The following is a 21,138-nucleotide window of genomic DNA, read 5'->3' on the forward strand; positions in this document are numbered from 1 at the left end:
TCATAGTTGACGTGTACCTATGATGAAAATTACAGGCCTCTCTCATCTTTTTAAGTGGGAGAACTTGCACAATTGGTGGCTGACTAAATACTTTTTTTCCCCACTGTATATCAACAGAAGAGGGTCCAAGATGGCGTAGCAGTGCGGTCGCTTATATTCATTCTCCTTGTGTAAATATCCCGTTTCTTGTTTTTTTTGTCTATTTTGTATATATTTCTCAATTTTTACTTTTCATTCTTTAACTAAATATACTTTCCTGCAACCCGCCTCACCCAACGTGGAAAGGATTCTATTATTTCTTTATAACTTTCATCAAGAACCGTAAGCTGAAACTAGCTGAAACTAGTGTAGCTGCAACTGAATGGCTACTTGATATTAGTCACCGTTAGTGTCTTCACCACTGTCCGTGGCCTACACTATCCACCAGCCAGCTCTAGCTCTAGCCTGGACAATTCGTCGGCCAGTCTGCACAGCGTGCTAACGACCCAGCGTGCTATCGACCCAGAGCTTATTGGACTTTCTGCCGGAATCACTGGACCCTAGCGCCGGATCATCGCAACCAGCTAGCTAGCTGCAACCTGTTGTTGGCTGATTACCATTGCCCTGAAGCAAGCACCAGTTAGCCTTGAGCTAGCCTCAGGCCCATCTCCCGGCTATCTACCTCTCTGTCAACCGGACGGGACCTCCTAGTGTTGACACTGAGCCCCGCCGATCCAACACGACTGGTTTGCCAACGAAATAGTCTGATGTGGTTTCAACAGGCTTCCCGTTGCGACGACCACGAAGATCCATCTGCCAGCCCCGGCCCGCTAGCACACGCAAACTACAACTGTGCTCCCTGCTAGCTGTGCTGAAGCACCAATTTGAACTGCTCTCGGACTCATATATTGCTGTTCACTGGACCTTATGATCACTCAGCTGCACAGCTGATGCCTGCTGGACTGTTCCTTTACACGGTACCCTGTCCTGTTTATTCTGTTTAGCCTTAGCCCAAACGTTATCGCTATTTCCAGCTGTTGTCTTAGCTCTCTCTAATAACACCTGTGACTGCTTTATGCCTCTCTCCCATGTCAATTATGCCTTGCCTATTGCTGTTTGGGTTAGTTCTTATTATACAATTTCACTGTAGAACCCCTAGTCCCTCTCAAACTGCCTCAAATAGTTCCTTTGTTCCACCCCCCATACACGCCGAGACCGGCTCAATCGGTGCCTCCAGTGACGCTATCTCTTTCATTGTTACCCAACGCTTAGGGTTACCTGAACTGTACTCATATCCTTCCATATCCTTTTCTGTACATAATGCCCTGAATCTTTTCTACAACGCCCGGAGAACTGCCCCCTTTATTCTATGTACCCAACGCACTAGAAGACCAGTTCTTAAAGCCTTTAGTCGTATCCTTATTCTAGTCCTCCTCTGTTCCTCTGATGATGTAGAGGCTAACCCAGGCCCTGCAGCCCCCAGTATCACTCCTACTCCCCAGGAGCTATCATTTGTTGACTTCTGTAACCGTAAAAGTCTTGGTTTTCTGCACGTAAATATCAGAAGCCTCCTTCCTAAGTTTGAGTTATTCACTGCGTTAGCACACTCCGCCAACCCTGATGTTCTAGCAGTGTCTGAATCCTGGCTTAGGAAGGCCACCAAAAATTCTGAAATTTCCATCCCCAACTATAAAATTTTCCGTCTAGATAGAACTGCCAAAGGGGGTGGAGTTGCAATCTACTGTAGAGATAGCCTGCAGAGCTCTATCATACTATCCAGGTCTGTGCCCAAACAGTTTGAGCTTCTACTTCTAAAAATCCACCTTTCCAGAAATAAATCTCTCACTGTTGCCGCTTGCTACAGACCCCCCTCAGCCCCCAGCTGTGCCCTGGACACCATATGTGAATTGATTGCCCCCCATCTATCCTCAGATTTCGTACTGCTTGGTGACCTAAATTGGGATATGCTTAACACCCCGGCCATCCTACAATCTAAACTAGATGCCCTCAATCTCACACAAATGATCAACGAACCTACCAGGTACAACCCTAAATCCGTAAACATGGGTACCCTCATAGATATCATCCTGACTAACTTACCCTCTAAATACACCTCCGCTGTCTTCAACCAGGATCTCAGCGATCACTGCCTTATTGCCTGCGTCCGTAACGGGTCCGCGGTCAAACGACCACACCCCATCACTGTCAAACGCTCCCAAAAACACTTCAGCGAGCAGGCCTTCCTAATTGACCTGGCCCAGGTATCCTGGATGGATATAGATCTCATTCCGTCAGTAGAGGATGCCTGGTTGTTCGTTAAAAGTAATTTCCTCTCAATCTTAAATAAACATGCCCCATTCAAAAAATACAGAACTAAGAACAGATATAGCCCCTGGTTCTCCTCAGACTTGACTGCCCTTGACCAGCACAAAAACATCCTGTGGCGTACTGCATTAGCATCAAATAGCCCCCGCGATATGCAACTTTTCAGGGAAGTTAGGAACCAATATACACAAGCAGTTAGGAAAGCAAAGGCTAACTTTTTCAAACAGAAATTTGCATCCTGTAGCACTAACTCCAAAAAGTTTTGGGACACTGTAAAGTCCATGGAAAATAAGAGCACTTCCTCCCAGCTGCCCACTGCACTGAGGCTAGGAAACAACTATCACCACCGATAAATCTACAATAATCGAGAATTTCAACAAGCATTTTGCTACGGCTGGCCATGCTTTCCACCTGGCTACCACTACCCCGGCCACCAGCTCTGCACCCTCCGCTGCAACTTGCCCATGCCCCCCCCGCTTCTCCTTCACACAAATCCAGACAGCTGATGTTCTGAAAGAGCTGCAAAATCTGGACCCCTACAAATCATCTGGGCTAGACAATCTGGACCCTTTCTTTCTAAAACTAGCCGCCGAAATTGTCGCAACCCCTATTACTAGCCTGTTCAACCTCTCTTTCGTAACGTCTGAGATCCCCAGAGATTGGAAAGCTGCCGCGGTCATCCCCCTCTTCAAAGGGGGTGACACTCTAGATCCAAACTGTTACAGACCCATATCCATCCTGCCCTGCCTTTCAAAAGTTTTTGAAAGCCAAGTCAACAAACAAATCACCGACCATTTCGAATCCCACCGTACCTTCTCCGCTAAGCAATACGGTTTCCGAGCTGGTCATGGGTGCACTTCAGCCACGCTCAAGGTCCTAAACGATATTATAACCGCGATCGATAATAGACAGTACTGTGCAGCCGTTTACATTGACCTGGCCAAGGCTTTCGACTCTGTCAACCACCGCATTCTTATTGGCAGACTAAATAGCCTTGGTTTCTCAAATGACTGCCTCGCCTGGTTCACCACTACTTCTCAGATAGAGTTCAATGTGTCAAATCGGAGGGCCTGTTGTCTGGACCTCTGGCAGTCTCTATGGGGGTGCCACAGGGTTCAATTCTTGGGCCGACTCTTTTCTCTGTGTATATCAATGACGTCGCTCTTGCTGCTGGTGACTCTCAGATCCACCTCTACGCAGACGACACCATTTTGTATACATCTGGCCCTTCATTGGACACTGTGTTAACAAACCTCCAAACGAGCTTCAATGCCATACAACACTCCTTCAGTAGCCTCCAACTGCTCTTAAACACTAGTAAAACTAAATGCATGCTCTTCAACCGAACGCTGCTTGCACCCGCCCACCCGACTAGAATCACTACTCTCGACGGGTCTGACCTAGAGTATGTGGACAACTACAAATATCTAGGTGTCTGGTTAGACTGTAAACTCTCCTTCCAGACTCACATTAAGAATCTCCAATCCAAAGTTAAATCTAGAATCGGTTTCCTATTTCGCAACAAAGCCTCCTTCACTCATGCTGCCAAACATGCCCTCGTAAAACTGACTATCCTACCAATCCTTGACTTCGGCGATGTCATTTACAAAATAGCCTCCAACACCCTACTCAGCAAATTGGATGTAGTCTATCACAGTGCCATCCGTTTTGTCTCCAAAGCCCCATATAATACCCACCACTGTGACCTGTGCGCTCTTGTTGGCTGGTCCTCACTATATATTCGTCGCCAAACCCACTGGCTCCAGGCCATCTATAAATCACTGCTAGGCAAATCCCCGCCTTATCTTAGCTCATTGGTCACCATAGCAACACCCACCCGTAGTCTGCGCTCCAGCAGGTATATCTCACTGGTCATCCCCAAAGCCAACACCTCCTTTGGCCGCAATTCCTTCCAGTTCTCTGCTGCCAATGACTGGAACGAAATGCAAAAATCTCTGAAGCTGGAGACACTTATCTCCCTCACTAACTTTAAGCATCAGTTGTCAGAGCACCTTACCGATCACTGCACCTGTACACAGCCCATCTGAAATTAGCCCGCCCAACTACCTCATCCCTACATTGTTATTTATTTTGCTCATTTGTACCCCAGTATCTCTATTTGCACATCATCTCTTGCACATCTATCATTCCAGTGTTAATACTAATTGTAATTATTTTGCACTATAGCCTATTTATTGCCTTACCTCCATAACTTGCTACATTTGCACACACTGTATATATATGTATTTCTGTTGTATTTTTGACTTTGTTTTGTTTTGTTTTGTTTTGGATGATCCAGAGGAGGAATGGGAGAAGGTCATGTGGTCTGATGAGACAAAAATATAGCTTTTTGGTGTAAACTCCACTCGCCGTGTTTGGAGGAAGAAGAAGGATGAGTACAACCCCAAGAACACCATCCCAACCGTGAAGCATGGAGGTGGAAACATCATTCTTTGGGGATGCTTTTCTCCAAAGGGGACAGTACGACTGCACCGTATTGAGGGGAGGATGGATGGGGCCATGTATCACGAGATCTTGTCCAACAACCTCCTTCCCTCAGTAAGAGCATTGAAGATGGGTTGTGGCTGGGTCTTCCAGCATGACAACGTCCCGAAACACACAGCCAGGGCAACTAAGGAGTGGCTCCGTAAGAAGCATCTCAAGGTCCTGGAGACTGGCTAGGGAGCTGAAAGTCCATATTGCCCAGTGACAGCCCCGAAACCTGAAGGATCTGGAGAAGGTCTGTATGGAGGAGTGGGCCAAAATCCCTGCTGCAGTGTGTGCAAACCTGGTCAAGACCTACAGGAAACGTATGATCTCTGTAATTGCAAACAAAGGTTTCTGTACCAAATATTAAGTTCTGCTTTTCTGATGTATCAAATACTTATGTCATGCAATAAAATGCTAATTAATTACTTAAAAATCATACAATGTGATTTTCTGGATTTTTGTTTTAGATTCCGTCTCTCACAGTTGAAGTGTACCTATGATTGGTCATCCTTCTATAAACTGCTGATTTGCCAGCTCATCCTCCTCAAGGAGATGACATCATGTTCCATGAGGAAATAGCAAGCATATTTGAAATGGTCTGTGTGTTTTTTCTACCCTACAATTTATGCTTTGGCCACAAATACGAGTATAGGACGAGTCAATAACATTATTTGGATGAGTTAACAGAATATGAATTTTTAAAAGTGAGATTTTCACTGGGCAGTTACTTTAATATAAAATTATAAACAGATTGAACATTTATTGGGCATCTCCGGCGCTGCTCACTCTTGGATTGCGTCCTACCTGACAGGTCGCTCCTACCAGGTGGCGTGGTGAGAATCTGTCTCTGCACCACGTGCTTTCACCACTGGTGTCCCCGAGGGCTCAGTTCTAGGCCCTCTCCTATTCTCTCTATACACCAAGTCACTTGGCTCTGTCATATCCTCACATGGTCTCTCCTATCATTGCTATGCAGACGACACACAATTAATTTTCTCCTTTCCCCCTTCTGAGAACCAGGTGGTGAATCGCATCTCTGCATGTCTGGCAGACATATCAGTGTGGATGTCGGATCACCACCTCAAGCTGAACCTCAGCAAGACGGAGCTGCTCTTCCTCCCGGTGGAAGGACTGCTCGATCCATGATCTCGCCATCACGGTTGACAACTGTGTCCATTGTGTCCTCCTCCCAGAGTGCAAAGAACCTTGGCGTGACCCTGTACAACACCCTGTCATTCTCGGCTAACATCAAAGCGGTGACCTGATCCTGCAGGTTCATGCTCTACAACATTTGCAGAGTACGACCCTACCTTACACAGAAAGCGGCACAGGTCCTAATCCAGGCACTTGTCATCTCCCGTCTGGATTACTGCAACTCGCTGTTGGCTGGGCTCCCTGCCTGTGCCATTAAAACCCTACAACTTATCCAGAACGCTGCAGCCCATCTGTTGTTCGACCTTCCCAATTTCTCTCATGTCACCCCGCTCCTCCGCACACTCCACTGGCTTCCAGTTGAGGCTCGCATCTACTACAAGACCATGGTGCTTGCCTACGGAGCTGTGAGGGGAACGGCACCTCCTTACCTTCAGGCTCTGATCAGACCCTACACCCAAACGAGGGCACTACGTTCATCCACCTCTGGCCTGCTAGCTCCCCTACCTCTACGGAAGCACAGTTCCCGCTCAGCCCAGTCAAAGCTATTCGCTGCTCTGGCACCCCAATAGTGGAACAAGCTCCCCCACGATGCCAGGACAGCGGAGTCACTGACCACCTTCCGGAGACACTTGAAACCCTACCTCTTTAAGGAATACCTGGAATAGTATAAAGTAATCCTTCTTCCCCCACCCCCCATAAAAAAATAATTTAAAAAAGGTGGTTGTCCCACTGGCTATCATAAGTTAAATGCACCAATTTGTAAGTCGCTCTGGATAAGAGCGTCTGCTAAATGATGTAAATGTAAATGTAAAATGATATGCACTATGCAGGCCCTTAAGCACTGTGCTAGCTCTTTGCTGACACATAGCCACTTGTTAGCCGTGATTGGTAAATCCTTTATAGACCCTAAACACTGGTCCTTCTGTGTTGGTTGAGTGTTTTTCTAGCTCCACTGTTATTGTTGTTCTAACAGCAAAACTATGAAAAGCTTCCCACAGTTAAAGGGTGAGCAGTCAGTGCCGCCCCATGTCTATCAACACACCACGGTGAGAAAGGGACACTAGCAGGAGGAGAAGTCACCTCTAAAGGTGTGAAGGAGATTAAAGCTGGAGCTCTGAGGAAATGGAGTGTGCACACAGCGTGTAACTTGTACCTGTACCAGCAGCCTCTCCTTACTGCACCACACTCTGCCTTCTCAGTGAAGGTAATGTTTCTATTTATCATATCAGCACTGCATCGCCTCCTCCAATACAGGACATCACGTGGCTGTGTTTAAATTCTAATTTGACTTCCTTAATTCAGGTTGACTTCTTCAATAACGGTTGTGAGTTAACTCAAATTAGCAACAGACAGCTCGATGAATTGCCCTGTCAGTCACTAGAGTTTTGCATTCAGCTGTAACACAATTAAGCATCAATTGGAAATCAGTGTTGTTCTGAGTGATTTGCGAGGGATACATAAGGAGTCTCAGAGATTGAGTAAGGCGGCGGGGAAACAAGGAGATAGAAGTGGGTTAGGGGAGGGATATTTCTGTTGTACTCACCCAGTGTGACCTCTGTTTGCATGGGCATGGACAGTGCTGGGTGCTTGACCTCACAGCTGAACATGGCGTCATTGTCCAGCTGGGGGTTAAGGGTCCAGGTGAGTCTGGCCTGCACCAGCACAGAGCCATCACTCTGGGAGATGTGGATGTGGCTGAAGTAGTAGAGTGGGTCAGTGCTCTGGACCCAGCGGGGGAACTCCCGGCTCACCACAGTCTCTGGAATGACCTCCGTGGCAGGGCTGGGCTGCTCCTGCTGCTGCCGACCCTGGGTGTGCTGGCCCGGGGTCCAACGACGCTCAGGGCTCTCGGTGAACATGCGGGCTGGCCGGCCCTCGGGGTCCAACAGGGAGAGGGACCTCTGCAGCTTGGTGTCGTCCAGGTCCCTGCTGATGAGTGGCCTGGCACCCCGCACCCCTGCTGAGCCACCGCCGTCCTCGGCTGAGGGGTGGATGTAGGATATCACCTCTATCAACTCTCCATCCCGCTTAAAGTACACCTGAGAGAGAGAGAGAGAGAGAGAGAGAGAGAGAGAGAGAGAGAGAGAGAGAGAGAGAGAGAGAGAGAGAGAGAGAGAGAGAGAGAGAGAGAGAGAGAGAGAGAGAGAGAGAGAGAGAGAGAGAGAGAGAGAGAGAGAGAGAGAGAGAGAGAGAGACAAAAAAGGGGCAAGAGCAGGAGTTGAATTACAGTATATCATTTCCAATAGTCTTATTACAACTTTTAAGTTGTGATAATGGGCTGTGGTTATTCAGTCACGAGTGAGCTGGTGAAGAGGAGATGTGTCAGAGCTTTGCTCAGAGCTGGTGTTCAGCAGGGCTTTTTACAGGATCTCCGGCTGGTAAATCTCTTCACAGGAAATTCAAGCTCCCATTTTAACATATAACCTCCAGATATTAGCTTTAAAATCAGGATGCAGAGCTACTGCCCTTGGCATCGCTAGTTGTGAAGCTCCCTACTCATACCGTGATTTTAGATTTTCACTTTCTTTCTTTATTTGAAGAGGAAAATGTAATCCGCAATCTGTTACGGACCTTTGGACATTTGGAATCAATTTTCACAAGATCAAAGTATCGTTACCCTATATAGTACATTTTACGCCAATGTTTGGATTTTCTGTAAAAGGGGATTGTTGAGGCATGCTTTGATTTTATGCCACCTCAGGGGCTTTTCACTCTGCTGGGTAAATAGCAGTAATTTGTGTAAACAACTGTGACGTAAGGCCATGCTCCTGGGGACTGACTCTCTATGGCTCCATGTGAACAATAGGGAGAAAACAGACAACCAACACTCTTCCTAACATGAACACAACACTTTCAGGTTTATACACTACCGGTCAAAAGTTTTAGAACACCTACTCATTCAAGGTTTTTTTTCTTCTTTTTTTAAACTATTTGCTACATTGTAGAATAGTGAAGACATCAAAACTATAAAATCGGGGGATTGTGGATGTCCAGGTCATCTGATGCAGCATTCCATCACTCTCCTTATTGGTAAAATAGCCCTTACACAGCCTGGAGGTGTGTTGGGTCATTGTCCTGTTGAAAAACAAATGATAGTCCCACTAAGCCCAAACCAGATGGGATGGCGTATCGCTGCAGAATGCTGTGGTAGCCATGCTGGTTAAGTGTGCCTTGAATTCTAAATAAATCACAGACAGTGTCACCAGCAAAGCACCCCCACACCATAACACCTCCTCCTCCATGCTTTACGGTGGGAAATACAAATGCGGAGATCATCCGTTCACCCACATCGTGTCTCACCAAGACACGGCGGTTTGAACCAAAAATCTCAAATTTGGACTCCAGACCAAAGGACACATTTCCATCGGTCTAATGTCCATTGCTCATGTTTCTTGGCCCAAGCAAGTCTCTTCATCTTATTGGTGTCCTTTAGTAGTGTTTTCTTTGCAGCAATTCGACCATGAAGGCCTGATTCACACAGTCCCCTCTGAACAGTTGATGTTGAGATGTGTCTGTTACTTGAACTCTGTGAAGCATTTATTTGGGCTGCAATTTCTGAGGCTGGTAACTCTAAAGAACTTATCCTCTGCAGCAGAGGTAACTCTGGGTCTTCCATTCCTGTGGCGGTCCTCATGAGAGCAAGTTTCATCATAGAGCTTGATGGTTTTTGCGACTGCACTTGAAGAAACTTTAAGTTCTTGAACTGTTCAGTATTGACTGACCTTCATGTCTTAAAGTAATGCTGGACTGTCGTTTCTCTTGCAATAATATGGACTTGGTCTTTTACCAAATAGGGCTATCTTCTGTATACCCCACTACCTTGTCACAACACAACTGATTGGCTCAAACGCATTAAGAAGGAAAGAAATTCCACAAAATAACTTTTAAGAAGGCACACCTGTTCATTGAAATGCATTCCAGGTGACTACATCATGAAGCTGGTTGAGAGAATGTCAAGAGTGTGCAAAGCTGTCATCAAGGCAAAGGGTGGCTATTTGAAGAACTTCAAATATAAAATATATTTTGATTTGTTTAACACTTTTTTGGTTACTACATGATTGCATATGTGTTATTTCATAGTTTCGATGTCTTCACTATTATTCTACAATGTAGACAAAAGTTAAAATAAAGAATAACCCTTGAACGAGTAGGTGTTCTAAAACCTTTGACCGGTAGTGTAGGCTTTCAGCTACAGCACATCATAAACAGTTGGTTAAACAATGATCAAGTGACTCCTCCATATGGTGTACTATATCTCCTTGTGTAGCACAACACATGTATCCCTGCAAGTACAAATACAGAACCTTGAATATAATTCAACTAATCAGTGCTGTGTTGACTTCCTATGCACTGTGTAGGCCTATACCTGAAACATCAAGGGAGATTAAGAGCACTGTAGGTTCTGGTATGTACTGACCTCAACGCCTCCTAAACGGACTCCCTTTAACAACTTTCACAACTCTAGAGTATCAACTAATCCTTGACCTTACTCCCACCATTACCTTCTGTACTACCTACCTGCACAATAAATCATAATTTTGTTTGGGTACTGTAGAATACTGTAGAAAACCAATTTGCTAAGAAATGTGGAGAAACAGGATAGTGTAATAAACTAGAACCATTCATGTGCTTGTTAGTTCTTGGGAAAAAATTGCGTGGGCTGTAAGCATTTCATTATGTCACTGTTGATGGAATGGCTGGCAGCCTTGACATTTAAAAAAAGTTCTGAATCTATAAAGCACAATCATAAAAGATTTGAAACAGAACATACAACAAAGACAAGCTCTATGATGTGTCCTTCCTATTCGGAGAGGGAAAATATGACCAGGATTTGCAGAAGCAGTGGCACATTTGGTGCAGTCCCATCTTACAGTGAGGGAAAAAAGTATTTGATCCCCTGCTGATTTTGTACGTTTGCCCACTGACAAAGAAATGATCAGTCTATAGTTTTAATGGTAGGTTTATTTGAACAGTGAGACAGAATAACAACAAAAAAATCCAGAAAAACGCATGTCAAAAATGTTATAAATTGAATTGTATTTTAATGAGGGAAATAAGTATTTGACCCCCTCTCAATCAGAAAGATTTCTGTCTCCCAGGTGTCTTTTATACAGGTAACGAGCTGAGATTAAGAGCATACTCTTAAAGGGTGCTCCTAATCTCAGCTTGTTACCTGTATAAAAGACACCTGTCCACAGAAGCAATCAATCAATCAGATTCCAAACTCTCCACCATGGCCAAGACCAAAGAGCTCTCCAAGGATGTCAGGGACAAGATTGTAGACCTACAAAAGGCTGGAATGGGCTACAAGACCATCGCCAAGCATCTTGGTGAGAAGGTGACAACAGTTGGTGCGATTATTCGCAAATGGAAGAAACACAAAATAACTGTCAATCTCCCTCGGCCTGGGGCTCCATGCAATGATCATGAGAACGGTGAGGAATCAGCCCAGAACTACACGGGAGGATCTTGTCAATGATCTCAAGGCAGCTGGGACCATAGTCACCAAGAAAACAATTGGTAACACACTACGCCGTGAAGGACTGAAATCCTGCAGCGCCCGCAAGGTCCCCCTGCTCAAGAAAGCACATATACAGGCCCGTCTGAAGTTTGCCAATGAACATCTGAATGATTCAGAGGAGAACTGGGTGAAAGTGTTGTGGTCAGATGAGACCAAAATCGAGCGCTTTGGCATCAACTCAACTCGCCGTGTTTGGAGGAGGAGGAATGCTGCCTATGACCCCAAGAACACCATCCCCACGTCAAACATGGAGGTGGAAACATTATGCTTAGGGGGTGTTTTTCTGCTAAGGGAACAGGACAACTTCACCGCATCAAAGGGACGATGGACGGGGCCATGTACCGTTAAATCTTGGGTGAGAACCTCCTTCCCTTAGCCAGGGCATTGAAAATGGGTCATGGATGGGTATTCCAGCATGACAATGACCCAAAACACACAGCCAAGGCAACAAAGGAGTGGCTCAAGAGGAAGCACATTAAGGTCCTGGAGTGGCCTAGCCAGTCTCCAGACCTTAATTCCCATAGAAAATCTGTGGAGGGAGCTGAAGGTTCGAGTTGCCAAACGTCAGCCTCAAAACCTTAATGACTTGGAGAAGATCTGCAAAGATGAGTGGGACAAAATCCCTCCTGAGATGTGTGCAAACCTGGTGGCCAACTACAAGAAATGTCTGACCTCTGTGATTGCCAACAAGGGTTTTGCCACCAAGTACTAAGTCATGTTTTGCAGAGGGGTCAAATACTTATTTCCCTCATTAAAATGAAAATCAATTTATAACATTTTTGACATGCGTTTTTCTGGACTTTTTTGTTGTTATTCTGTCTCTCACTATTCAAATAAACCTACCATTAAAATTATACACTGATCATGTCTTTTTCAGTGGGCAAACGAACAAAATCAGCAGGGGATCAAATACTTTTTTCCCTCACTGTATGTATCCACTCCTGACCAGTGCGGGACACTATCTCTCCTACTTTCCCAAACAATGGAGAAAGTGCTGTATCCATTGTAAGTCACAAGGACTCAGCCAATGCTGTAAAAACTAAGTTTAGTGATCTCCAAGGTTAATACTACTGTACTGTGCATTCCGTTTATTTATGTTTTCTTTAATTAAAATACAGTACATTTTGACAGAGAAAACTGTTGCTCCCAAGGTTGTTTTGTACCAAAGGAATCCTTGGCACTCCCTAATTTCCCATGAATGTTCTTCAAGACAGTAAGAGTGAGGATACCTTACATTTACATTTACATCATTTAGCAGACGCTCTTTTCCAGAGCGACTTACAAATTGGTGCATTCAACTTATGATAGCAGGCATTTTTTTCTTCTTTTTTTTATGGGGGAGGTAGGGTTTCAAGTGTCTCCAGAAGGTGGTCAGTGACTCCGCTGTCCTGGCGTCATGGGGGAGCTTGTTCCACCATTGGGGTGCCAGAGCAGCAAATAGCTTTGACTGGGCTGAGCGGGAACTGTGCTTCTGTAGAGGTAGGGGAGCTAGCAGGCCAGAGATGGATGAACGTAGTGCCCTCATTTGGGTGTAGGGTCTGATCAGAGCCTGAAGGTAAGGAGGTGCCGTTCCCCTCACAGCTCCGTAGGCAAGCACCATGGTCTTGTAGTAGATGCGAGCCTCAACTGGAAGCCAGTGGAGTGTGCGGAGGAGCGGGGTGACATGAGAGAACTTGGGAAGGTCGAACACCAGACGGGCTGCGGCGTTCTGGATAAGTTGTAGGGGTTTGATGGCACAGGCAGGGAGCCCAGCCAACAGCGAGTTGCAATAATCCAGACAGGAGATGACAATTGCCTGGATTAGGACCTGTGCCGCTTTCTGTGTAAGGTAGGGTCGTACTCTGCGAATGTTGTAGAGCATGAACCTGCAGGATCGGGTCACTGCTTTGATGTTAGCAGAGAACGACAGGGTGTTGTCCAGGGTCACGCCAAGGCTCTTTGCACTCTGGGAGGAGGACACAATGGAGTTGTCAACCGTGATGGCGAGATCATGGAGCGGGCAGTCCTTCCCAGGGAGGAAGAGCAGCTCCGTCTTGCCGAGGTTCAGCTTGAGGTGGTGATCCGACATCCACACTGATATGTCTGCCAGACATGCAGAGATGCGATTCGCCACCTGGTTATCAGAAGGGGGAAAGGAGAAAATTAATTGTGTGTCGTCTGCGTAGCAATGATAGGAGAGACCATATGAGGATATGACAGAGCCAAGTAACTTGGTATATAGACAGAATAGGAGAGGGCCTAGAACTGAGCCCTGGGGGACACCAGTGGTGAGAGCACGTGGTGCGGAGACAGATTCTCGCCACGCCACCTGGTAGGAGCGACCTGTCAGGTAGGACGCAATCCAAGAGTGAGCAGCGCCGGAGATGCCCAGTTCGGAGAGGGTGGAGAGGAGGATCTGATGGTTCACAGTATCAAAGGCAGCGGATAGATCTAGAAGGATAAGAGCAGAGGAGAGAGAGTTAGCTTTAGCAGTGCGGAGAGCCTCCATGACACAGAGAAGAGCAGTCTCAGTTGAATGACCAGTCTTGAAACCTGACTGGTTTGGATCAAGAAGGTCATTCTGAGAGAGATAGCAGGAGAGTTGGCTAGAGACGGCACACTCAAGAGTTTTGGAGAGAAAAGAAAGACGGGATACTGGTCTGTAGTTGTTGACATCGGAGGGATCGAGTGTAGGTTTATTGAGGAGGGGTGCAACTCTCGCTCTCTTGAAGACGGAAGGAACATGGCCAGCGGTCAAGGATGAGTTGATGAGCGAGGTGAGGTAAGGGAGAAGGTCTCCGGAAATGGTCTGGAGAAGAGAGGGGGGGATAGGGTCAAGCGAGCAGGTTGTTGGGCGGCCGGCCGCCACAAGTCGCAAGATTTCATCTGGAGAGAGAGGGGAGAAAGAAGTCAAAGCATAGGCTAGGGCAATGTGAGCTGGACCAGCGGTGTCATTTGACTTAATAAATGAGAATCGGATGTCGTCAACCTTCTTTTCAAAATGGATGACGAAGTCATCCACAGAGAGGGAGGAGGGAGGGGGAGGAGGAGGAGGATTCAGCAGGGAGGAGAAGGTGGCAAAGAGCTTCCTAGGGTTAGAGGCAGAGGCTTGAAATTTAGAGTGGTAGAAAGTGGCTTTAGCACCGGAAACAGAGGAAGAGAATGTAGAGAGGAGGGAGTGAAAAGATGACAGGTCCGCAGGGAGTCTAGTTTTCCTCCATTTCCGCTCGGCTGCCCGGAGCCCTCTTCTGTGAGCTCGCAATGAGTCGTCAAGCCACGGAGGAGGAGGGGAGGACCGAGCCGGCCGGGAGGATAGGGGACATAGAGAGTCAAAAGATGCAGAAAGGGAGGAGAGGAGGGTTGAGGAGGCAGAATCAGGAGATCGGAGGGAGAATGATTTAGCAGAGGGAAGAGATGATAGGATGGAAGAGGAGAACGTAGCGGGAGAGAGAGAGCGAAGGTTGCGACGGCACATTGCCATCTGAGTACGGGCAGAGTGAGTAGTGTTGGAGGAGAGCGAGAGAGAAAAGTATACAAAGTAGTAGTCGGAGACATGGAGGGGAGTTGCAGTGAGATTAGTAGAAGAACAGCCCTCTTGTTCTCCACTCATTACCTATATTAACTGCACCTGTTTGAAGTCGTTACCTGTATAAAAGACACCTGTCCACACACTCAATCAAACAGACTCCAACCTCTCCACAATGGCCAAGACCAGAGAGCTGTGTAAGGACATCAGGGATAAAATTGTAGACCTGCAGAAGGCTGGGATGGGCTACAGGACAATAGGCAAGCAGCTTGCTGAGAAGGCAACAACTGTTGGCGCAATTATTAGAAAATGGAAGAAGTTCAAGATGACGGTCAATCACCCTCGGTCTGGGGCTCCATGCAAGATCTCACCTCGTGGGGCATCAATGATCATGAGGAAGGTGAGGGATCAGCCCAGAACTACACGGCAGGACCTGGTCAATGACCTGAAGAGAGCTGGGACCACATTCTCAAAGAAAACCATTAGTAAAACACTACGCCGTCATGGATTAAAATCCTGCAGCGCACGCAAGTTCCCCCTGCTCAAGCCAGCGCATGTCCAGGCCCGTCTGAAGTTTGCCAATGATCATCTTGATGATCCAGAGGAGAAATGGGAGAAGGTCATGTGGTCTGATGAGACAAAAATAGAGCTTTTTGGTCTAAACTCCACTCGCTGTGTTTGGAGGAAGAAGAAGGATGAGTACAACCCCAAGAATACCATCCCAACCGTGAAGCATGGAGGTGGAAACATCATTCTTTGGGGATGCTTTACTGCAAAGGGGACAGGACGACTGCACCGTATTGAGGGGAGGATGGATGGGGCCATGTATCGCGAGATCTTGGCCAACAACCTCCTTCCCTCAGTAAGAGCATTGAAGATGGGTCGTGGCTGGGTCTTCCAGCATGACAACGACCTGAAACCACAGCCAGGGCAACTAAGGAGTGGCTCCGTAAGAAGCATCTCAAGGTCCTGGAGTGGCCTAGCCAGTCTCCAGACCTGAACCCAATAGAAAATCTTTGGAGGGAGTTGAAAGTCCGTATTGCGCAGCGACAGCCCCGAAACCTGAAGGATCTGGAGAAGGTCTGTATGGAGGATTGGGCCAAAATCCCTGCTGCAGTGTGTGCAAACCTGGTCAAGACCTACAGGAAACTTATGATCTCTGTAATTGCAAACAAAGGTTTCTGTACCAAATATTAAGTTCTGCTTTTCTGATGTATCAAATACTTATGTCATGCAATAAAATGCAAATTAATTACTGCAAATTAAATCATACAATGTGATTTAGTGTACCTATGATAAAAATTACAGACCTCTACATGCTTTGTAAGTAGGAAAACCTGCAAAATTGGCAGTGTATCAAATACTTGTTCTCCCCACTGTATATATAATCCCATTATTATTTTATATTCTTCTTTATGTTATCTTGAAGTGGCTCAATAATTCAGGATCATTCACACATACGTACTGTATATACGTGATAGACGGTACTCTCTGGGAGATAGAAGGCTTTAAAAATAGTTTCAATGATTGATTAGGAATTATTCTGTATTTTATTGGTTTACTATACGCATAGCTTACAATAGAGAATGGATTACTGCAAACTTTTGGGAAGAATGCCTTTTGCTACATTTCATGGATTCCCTTTTATGAAATCCTCTGTCACATTATGAAAAAAATATACTGATCTTGAATTTTCCTTTAAATTTGTGAATACACCGTAGGTAGAAGAAATTGGAATTGATATCTTCATATTCACCAGTCAAACTGACCCACCTACAGTTGAAGTCGGAAGTGTACATACACTTAGGTTGGAGTCATTCAAACTCATTTTTCAACCACTCCACAAATGTCTTGTTAACAAACTATAGTTTTGGCAAGTCGGTTAGGACATCTACTTTGTGCATGACACAAGTAATTTTTCCAACAGTTGTTTACAGACAGATTATTTCACTCATAATTCACTGTATCACAATTCCAGTGGGTCAGAAGTTTACATACACTAAGTTGACTGTGCCTTTAAACAGCTTGGAAAATTCCAGAAAATGATGTCATGGCTTTAGAAGCTTCTGATAGGCTAATTGACATAATTTTAGTCAACTGGAGGTGTACCTGTGGATGTATTTCAAGGCCTACCTTCAAACTCAGTGCCTCTGCTTGACATCAGTGGAAAATCAAAAGAATCAAAAGACCTCCACAAATCTGGTTCATCCTTGGGAGCAATTTCCAAACACCTGAAGGTACCACGTTCATCTGTATAAACAATAGAACGCAAGTATAAACACCATGGGACCACGCAGCCGTCATACCGCTCAGGAAGGAGACGCGTTCTGTCTCCTAGAGATGAACGTACTTTGGTGCTAAATGTGCAACTCAATCCCAGAACAACAGCAAAGGACCTTGTGAAGATGCTGGAGGGAACAGGTACAAAAGTATCTATATCCACAGTAAAACAAGTCCTATATCGACATAACATGAAAGACCACTCAGCAAGGAAGAAGCCACAGCTCCAAAACCGCCATAAAACTGCCAGACTACGGTTTGCAACTGCACATGGGGACAAAGATTGTACTTTTTGGAGAAATGTCCTCTGGTCTGATGAAACAAAAATAGAACTGTTTGGCCATAATGACCATCGTTATGTTTGGAGGAAAAAGGGGGGGCTTGCAAGCCGAAGAACACCATCCCAACCGTGAGGCACGGGGGTGGCAGCATCATGCTGTGGGGGTGCTTTGCTGCAGGAAGGACTGGTGCACTTCACAAAATAGATGGCATCATGAGGAATGAAAAATGATGTGGATATATTGAAACAACATCTCAACATTTTACATTTTAGTCATTTAGCAGACGCTCTTATCCAGAGCGACTTACAGTTAGTGAGTGCATATATTTTCATACTGGCCCCCCGTGGGAAACAAACCCACAACCCTGGCGTTGCAAGCGCCATGCTCTACCAACTGAGCTACACGGGGCCTCAAGACATCAGTCAGGAAGTTAAAGCTTGGTCGCAAATGGGTCTTCCAAATGGACAATGACCCCAAGCATACTTCCAAAGTTGTGGCAAATGGCTTAAGGACAACAAAGTCAAGGTATTGGAGTGGCCATCACAAAGCCCTGACCTCAATCCTATAGAAAATTTGTGGGCAGAACTGAAAAAGTGTGTGCAAGGAGGCCTACAAACCTGACTCAGTTACACCAGCTCTGTCAGGAGGAATGGGCCAAAATTACTCAACTTATTGTGGGAAGCTTGTGGAAGGCTACCCGAAACATTTGACCCAAGTTAAACAATTTAAAGGCAATGGTACCAAATACTAATTGAGTGTACAGTGGGGGGAAAAAACTATTTAGTCAGCCACCAATTGTGCAAGTTCTCCCACTTAAAAAGATGAGAGAGGCCTGTAATTTTCATCATAGGTACACGTCAACTATGACAGACAAAATGAGATAATTTTTTTATGATTTTATTTGCAAATTATGGTTGAAAATAAGTATTTGGTCAATAACAAACGTTTCTCAATACTTTGTTATATACCCTTTGTTGGCAATGACACAGGTCAAACGTTTTCTGTAAGTCTTCACAAGGTTTTCACACACTGTTGCTGGTATTTTGGCCCATTCCTCCATGCAGATCTCCTCTAGAGCAGTGATGTTTTGGGGCTGTCGCTGGGCAACACGGACTTTCAACTCCCTCCAAAGATTTTCTATGGGGTTGAGATCTGGAGACTGGCTAGGCCACTCCAGGACCTTGAAATGCTTCTTACGAAGCCACTCCTTCGTTGCCCGGGCAGTGTGTTTGGGATCATTGTCATGCTGAAAGACCCAGCCACGTTTCATCTTCAATGCCCTTGCTGATGAAAGGAGGTTTTCACTCACGATACATGGCCCCCATCTCACGATACATGGCCCCATTCATTCTTTCCTTTACACGGATCAGTCGTCCTGGTCCCTGTGCAGAAAAACAGCCCCAAAGCATGATGTTACCACCCCCATGCTTCACAGTAGGTATGGTGTTCTTTGGATGCAACTCAGCATTCTTTGTCCTCCAAACACGACGAGTTGAGTTTTTACCAAAAAGTTCTATTTTGGTTTCATCTGACCATATGACATTCCCAATCCTCTTCTGGATCATCCAAATGCACTCCAGCAAACTTCAGACGGGCCTGGACATGTACTGGCTTAAGCAGGGGGACACGTCTGGCACTGCAGGATTTGAGTCCCTGGCGGCGTAGTGTGTTACTGATGGTAGGCTTTGTTACTTTGGTCCCAGCTCTCTGCAGGTCATTCACTAGGTCCCCCCGTGTGGTTCTGGGATTTTTGCTCACCGTTCTTGTGATCATTTTGACCCCACGGGGTGAGATCTTGCGTGGAGCCCCAGATCGAGGGAGATTATCAGTGGTCTTGTATGTCTTCCATTTCCTAATAATTGCTCTCACAGTTGATTTCTTCAAACCAAGCTGCTTACCTATTGCAGATTCAGTCTTCCCAGCCTGGTGCAGGTCTACAATTTTGTTTCTGGTGTCCTTTGACAGCTCTTTGGTCTTGGCCATAGTGGAGTTTGGAGTGTGACTGTTTGAGGTTGTGGACAGGTGTCTTTTATACTGATAACAAGTTCAAACAGGTGCCATTAATACAGGTAACGAGTGGAGGACAGAGGAGCCTCTTAAAGAAGAAGTTACAGGTCTGTGAGAGCCAGAAATCTTGCTTGTTTGTAGGTGACCAAATACTTATTTTCCACCATAATTTGCAAATAAAAATCATAAAAAATCCTACAATGTGATTTTCTGGAAAAATTTTCCTCAATTTGTCTGTCATAGTTGACGTGTACCTATGATGAAAATTACAGGCCTTTCTCATCTTTTTAAGTGGGAGAACTTGCACAATTGGTGGCTGACTAAATACTTTTTTTCCCCACTGTATGTAAACTTCTGACCCACTGGGAATCATTCTCTCTACTATTATTCTGACATTTCACATTCCTAAAATAGTGGTGATCCTAACTGACCTAAGACAGGGACTTTTTACTAGGATTTAATGTCAGGAATTGTGAAAGACAGAGTCTAAATGTATTTGGCTATGGTGTATGTAAACTTCCGACTTCAACTGCACCTAAAATACCTAATCCTCCAGTTTTCACTAGTTTTAGATTAGGCCTAATCAGCATGCTCAAGGCAATGAAAACCCCATTGTTATAGACATTATAGACATACTTTTGGGGGGGTCAGCATATGAGTCTTGCTGCTGGCTGTAATTTAGACAGTGGGCAGTGGTAGCTGTGCTGTAATGAGAAGCTGTTTGTGGTTTTCAGTGGTCTTTATGCATGGTCCTTCACAGTGGAATAAAGTGATTATCAATCACGCCTCTGTTCTACATCCCCAAATGCTTCAGACAATGGAGCCAGAGCACACACCACCAGCTTAATTCGGATTCAAGAGAGCTTCGACAAAAAAACAAAGATGTCATTCTGAACGCCCGCCCAAGCACAATGCTTTGGTGGTGGCGAAATTAAGCTGGTGTGTACAGCACGAGGTAGGCTCTGCATTCTGCCTGTGAATAGACATTGATGAAAAGCACCTGCACTTCAGATACAGCCAGCCTTAACCCCCTAGCCCTAACACCTTGACTCAAAGCTCATTTGAAAGCATAACAATTAGGGTTGCAAAGCTACTGGTAGTTTACCAAAGTTACTGGAATCTTCAGTAATTTTGGTAATTAACAGACAATCTATGGCAATCTATCATCACTTTGGTAATTTATACTTGAATAACTTTTTAAGAAATGTTTTATTGATATATATAGTATTCATTTTGTATATCTGTGTCCATATTGTCCATGACTTTCTAGTAGATAGACCATATGGTTCAAGTGAAAATAGCCTAATGAATGAAAAAAAACAACATTAATCAACATGGCATTATTTTTTCAATTAAATCTGCAACTCTTCCAACGATTCACTTTTTTCACAACTGCTACCAGTTTGATGCCAAAACATTGACAACAAATACATACTGACATAGTAAAATCAATAAAAGTGTAAAATAAAATATAAAGGATATTTCATGCTGAAACCCTCATATTAAACACCAATGGTATTAACTATGTTGCTGGTTTATATTTAGGATATTGTGTTACAGCTCTGTCGTTCTATTTTTTTATTGTAAATTTTTTC

The 21,138-nt window shown here is 45.2% G+C and overlaps 1 protein-coding gene across 2 annotated transcripts in view; it reads right to left on the bottom strand.

The window, feature by feature from the left end:
* LOC121577722 (immunoglobulin superfamily member 21) overlaps positions 1–21,138 on the bottom strand; it is a 294,356-nt gene that overhangs the window by 34,146 nt on the left and 239,072 nt on the right. For both annotated transcript variants that reach the window (XM_041891544.2, XM_041891543.2), the window contains exon 6: positions 7,493–7,988. In XM_041891544.2, the coding sequence (XP_041747478.2) occupies positions 7,493–7,988 (496 nt within the window). The remainder of the gene's footprint in view (positions 1–7,492; positions 7,989–21,138) is intronic.

This window comes from Coregonus clupeaformis, chromosome 12 (assembly GCF_020615455.1).
Source record: "Coregonus clupeaformis isolate EN_2021a chromosome 12, ASM2061545v1, whole genome shotgun sequence".
NCBI classification, from domain to species: Eukaryota; Metazoa; Chordata; class Actinopteri; order Salmoniformes; family Salmonidae; genus Coregonus; species Coregonus clupeaformis.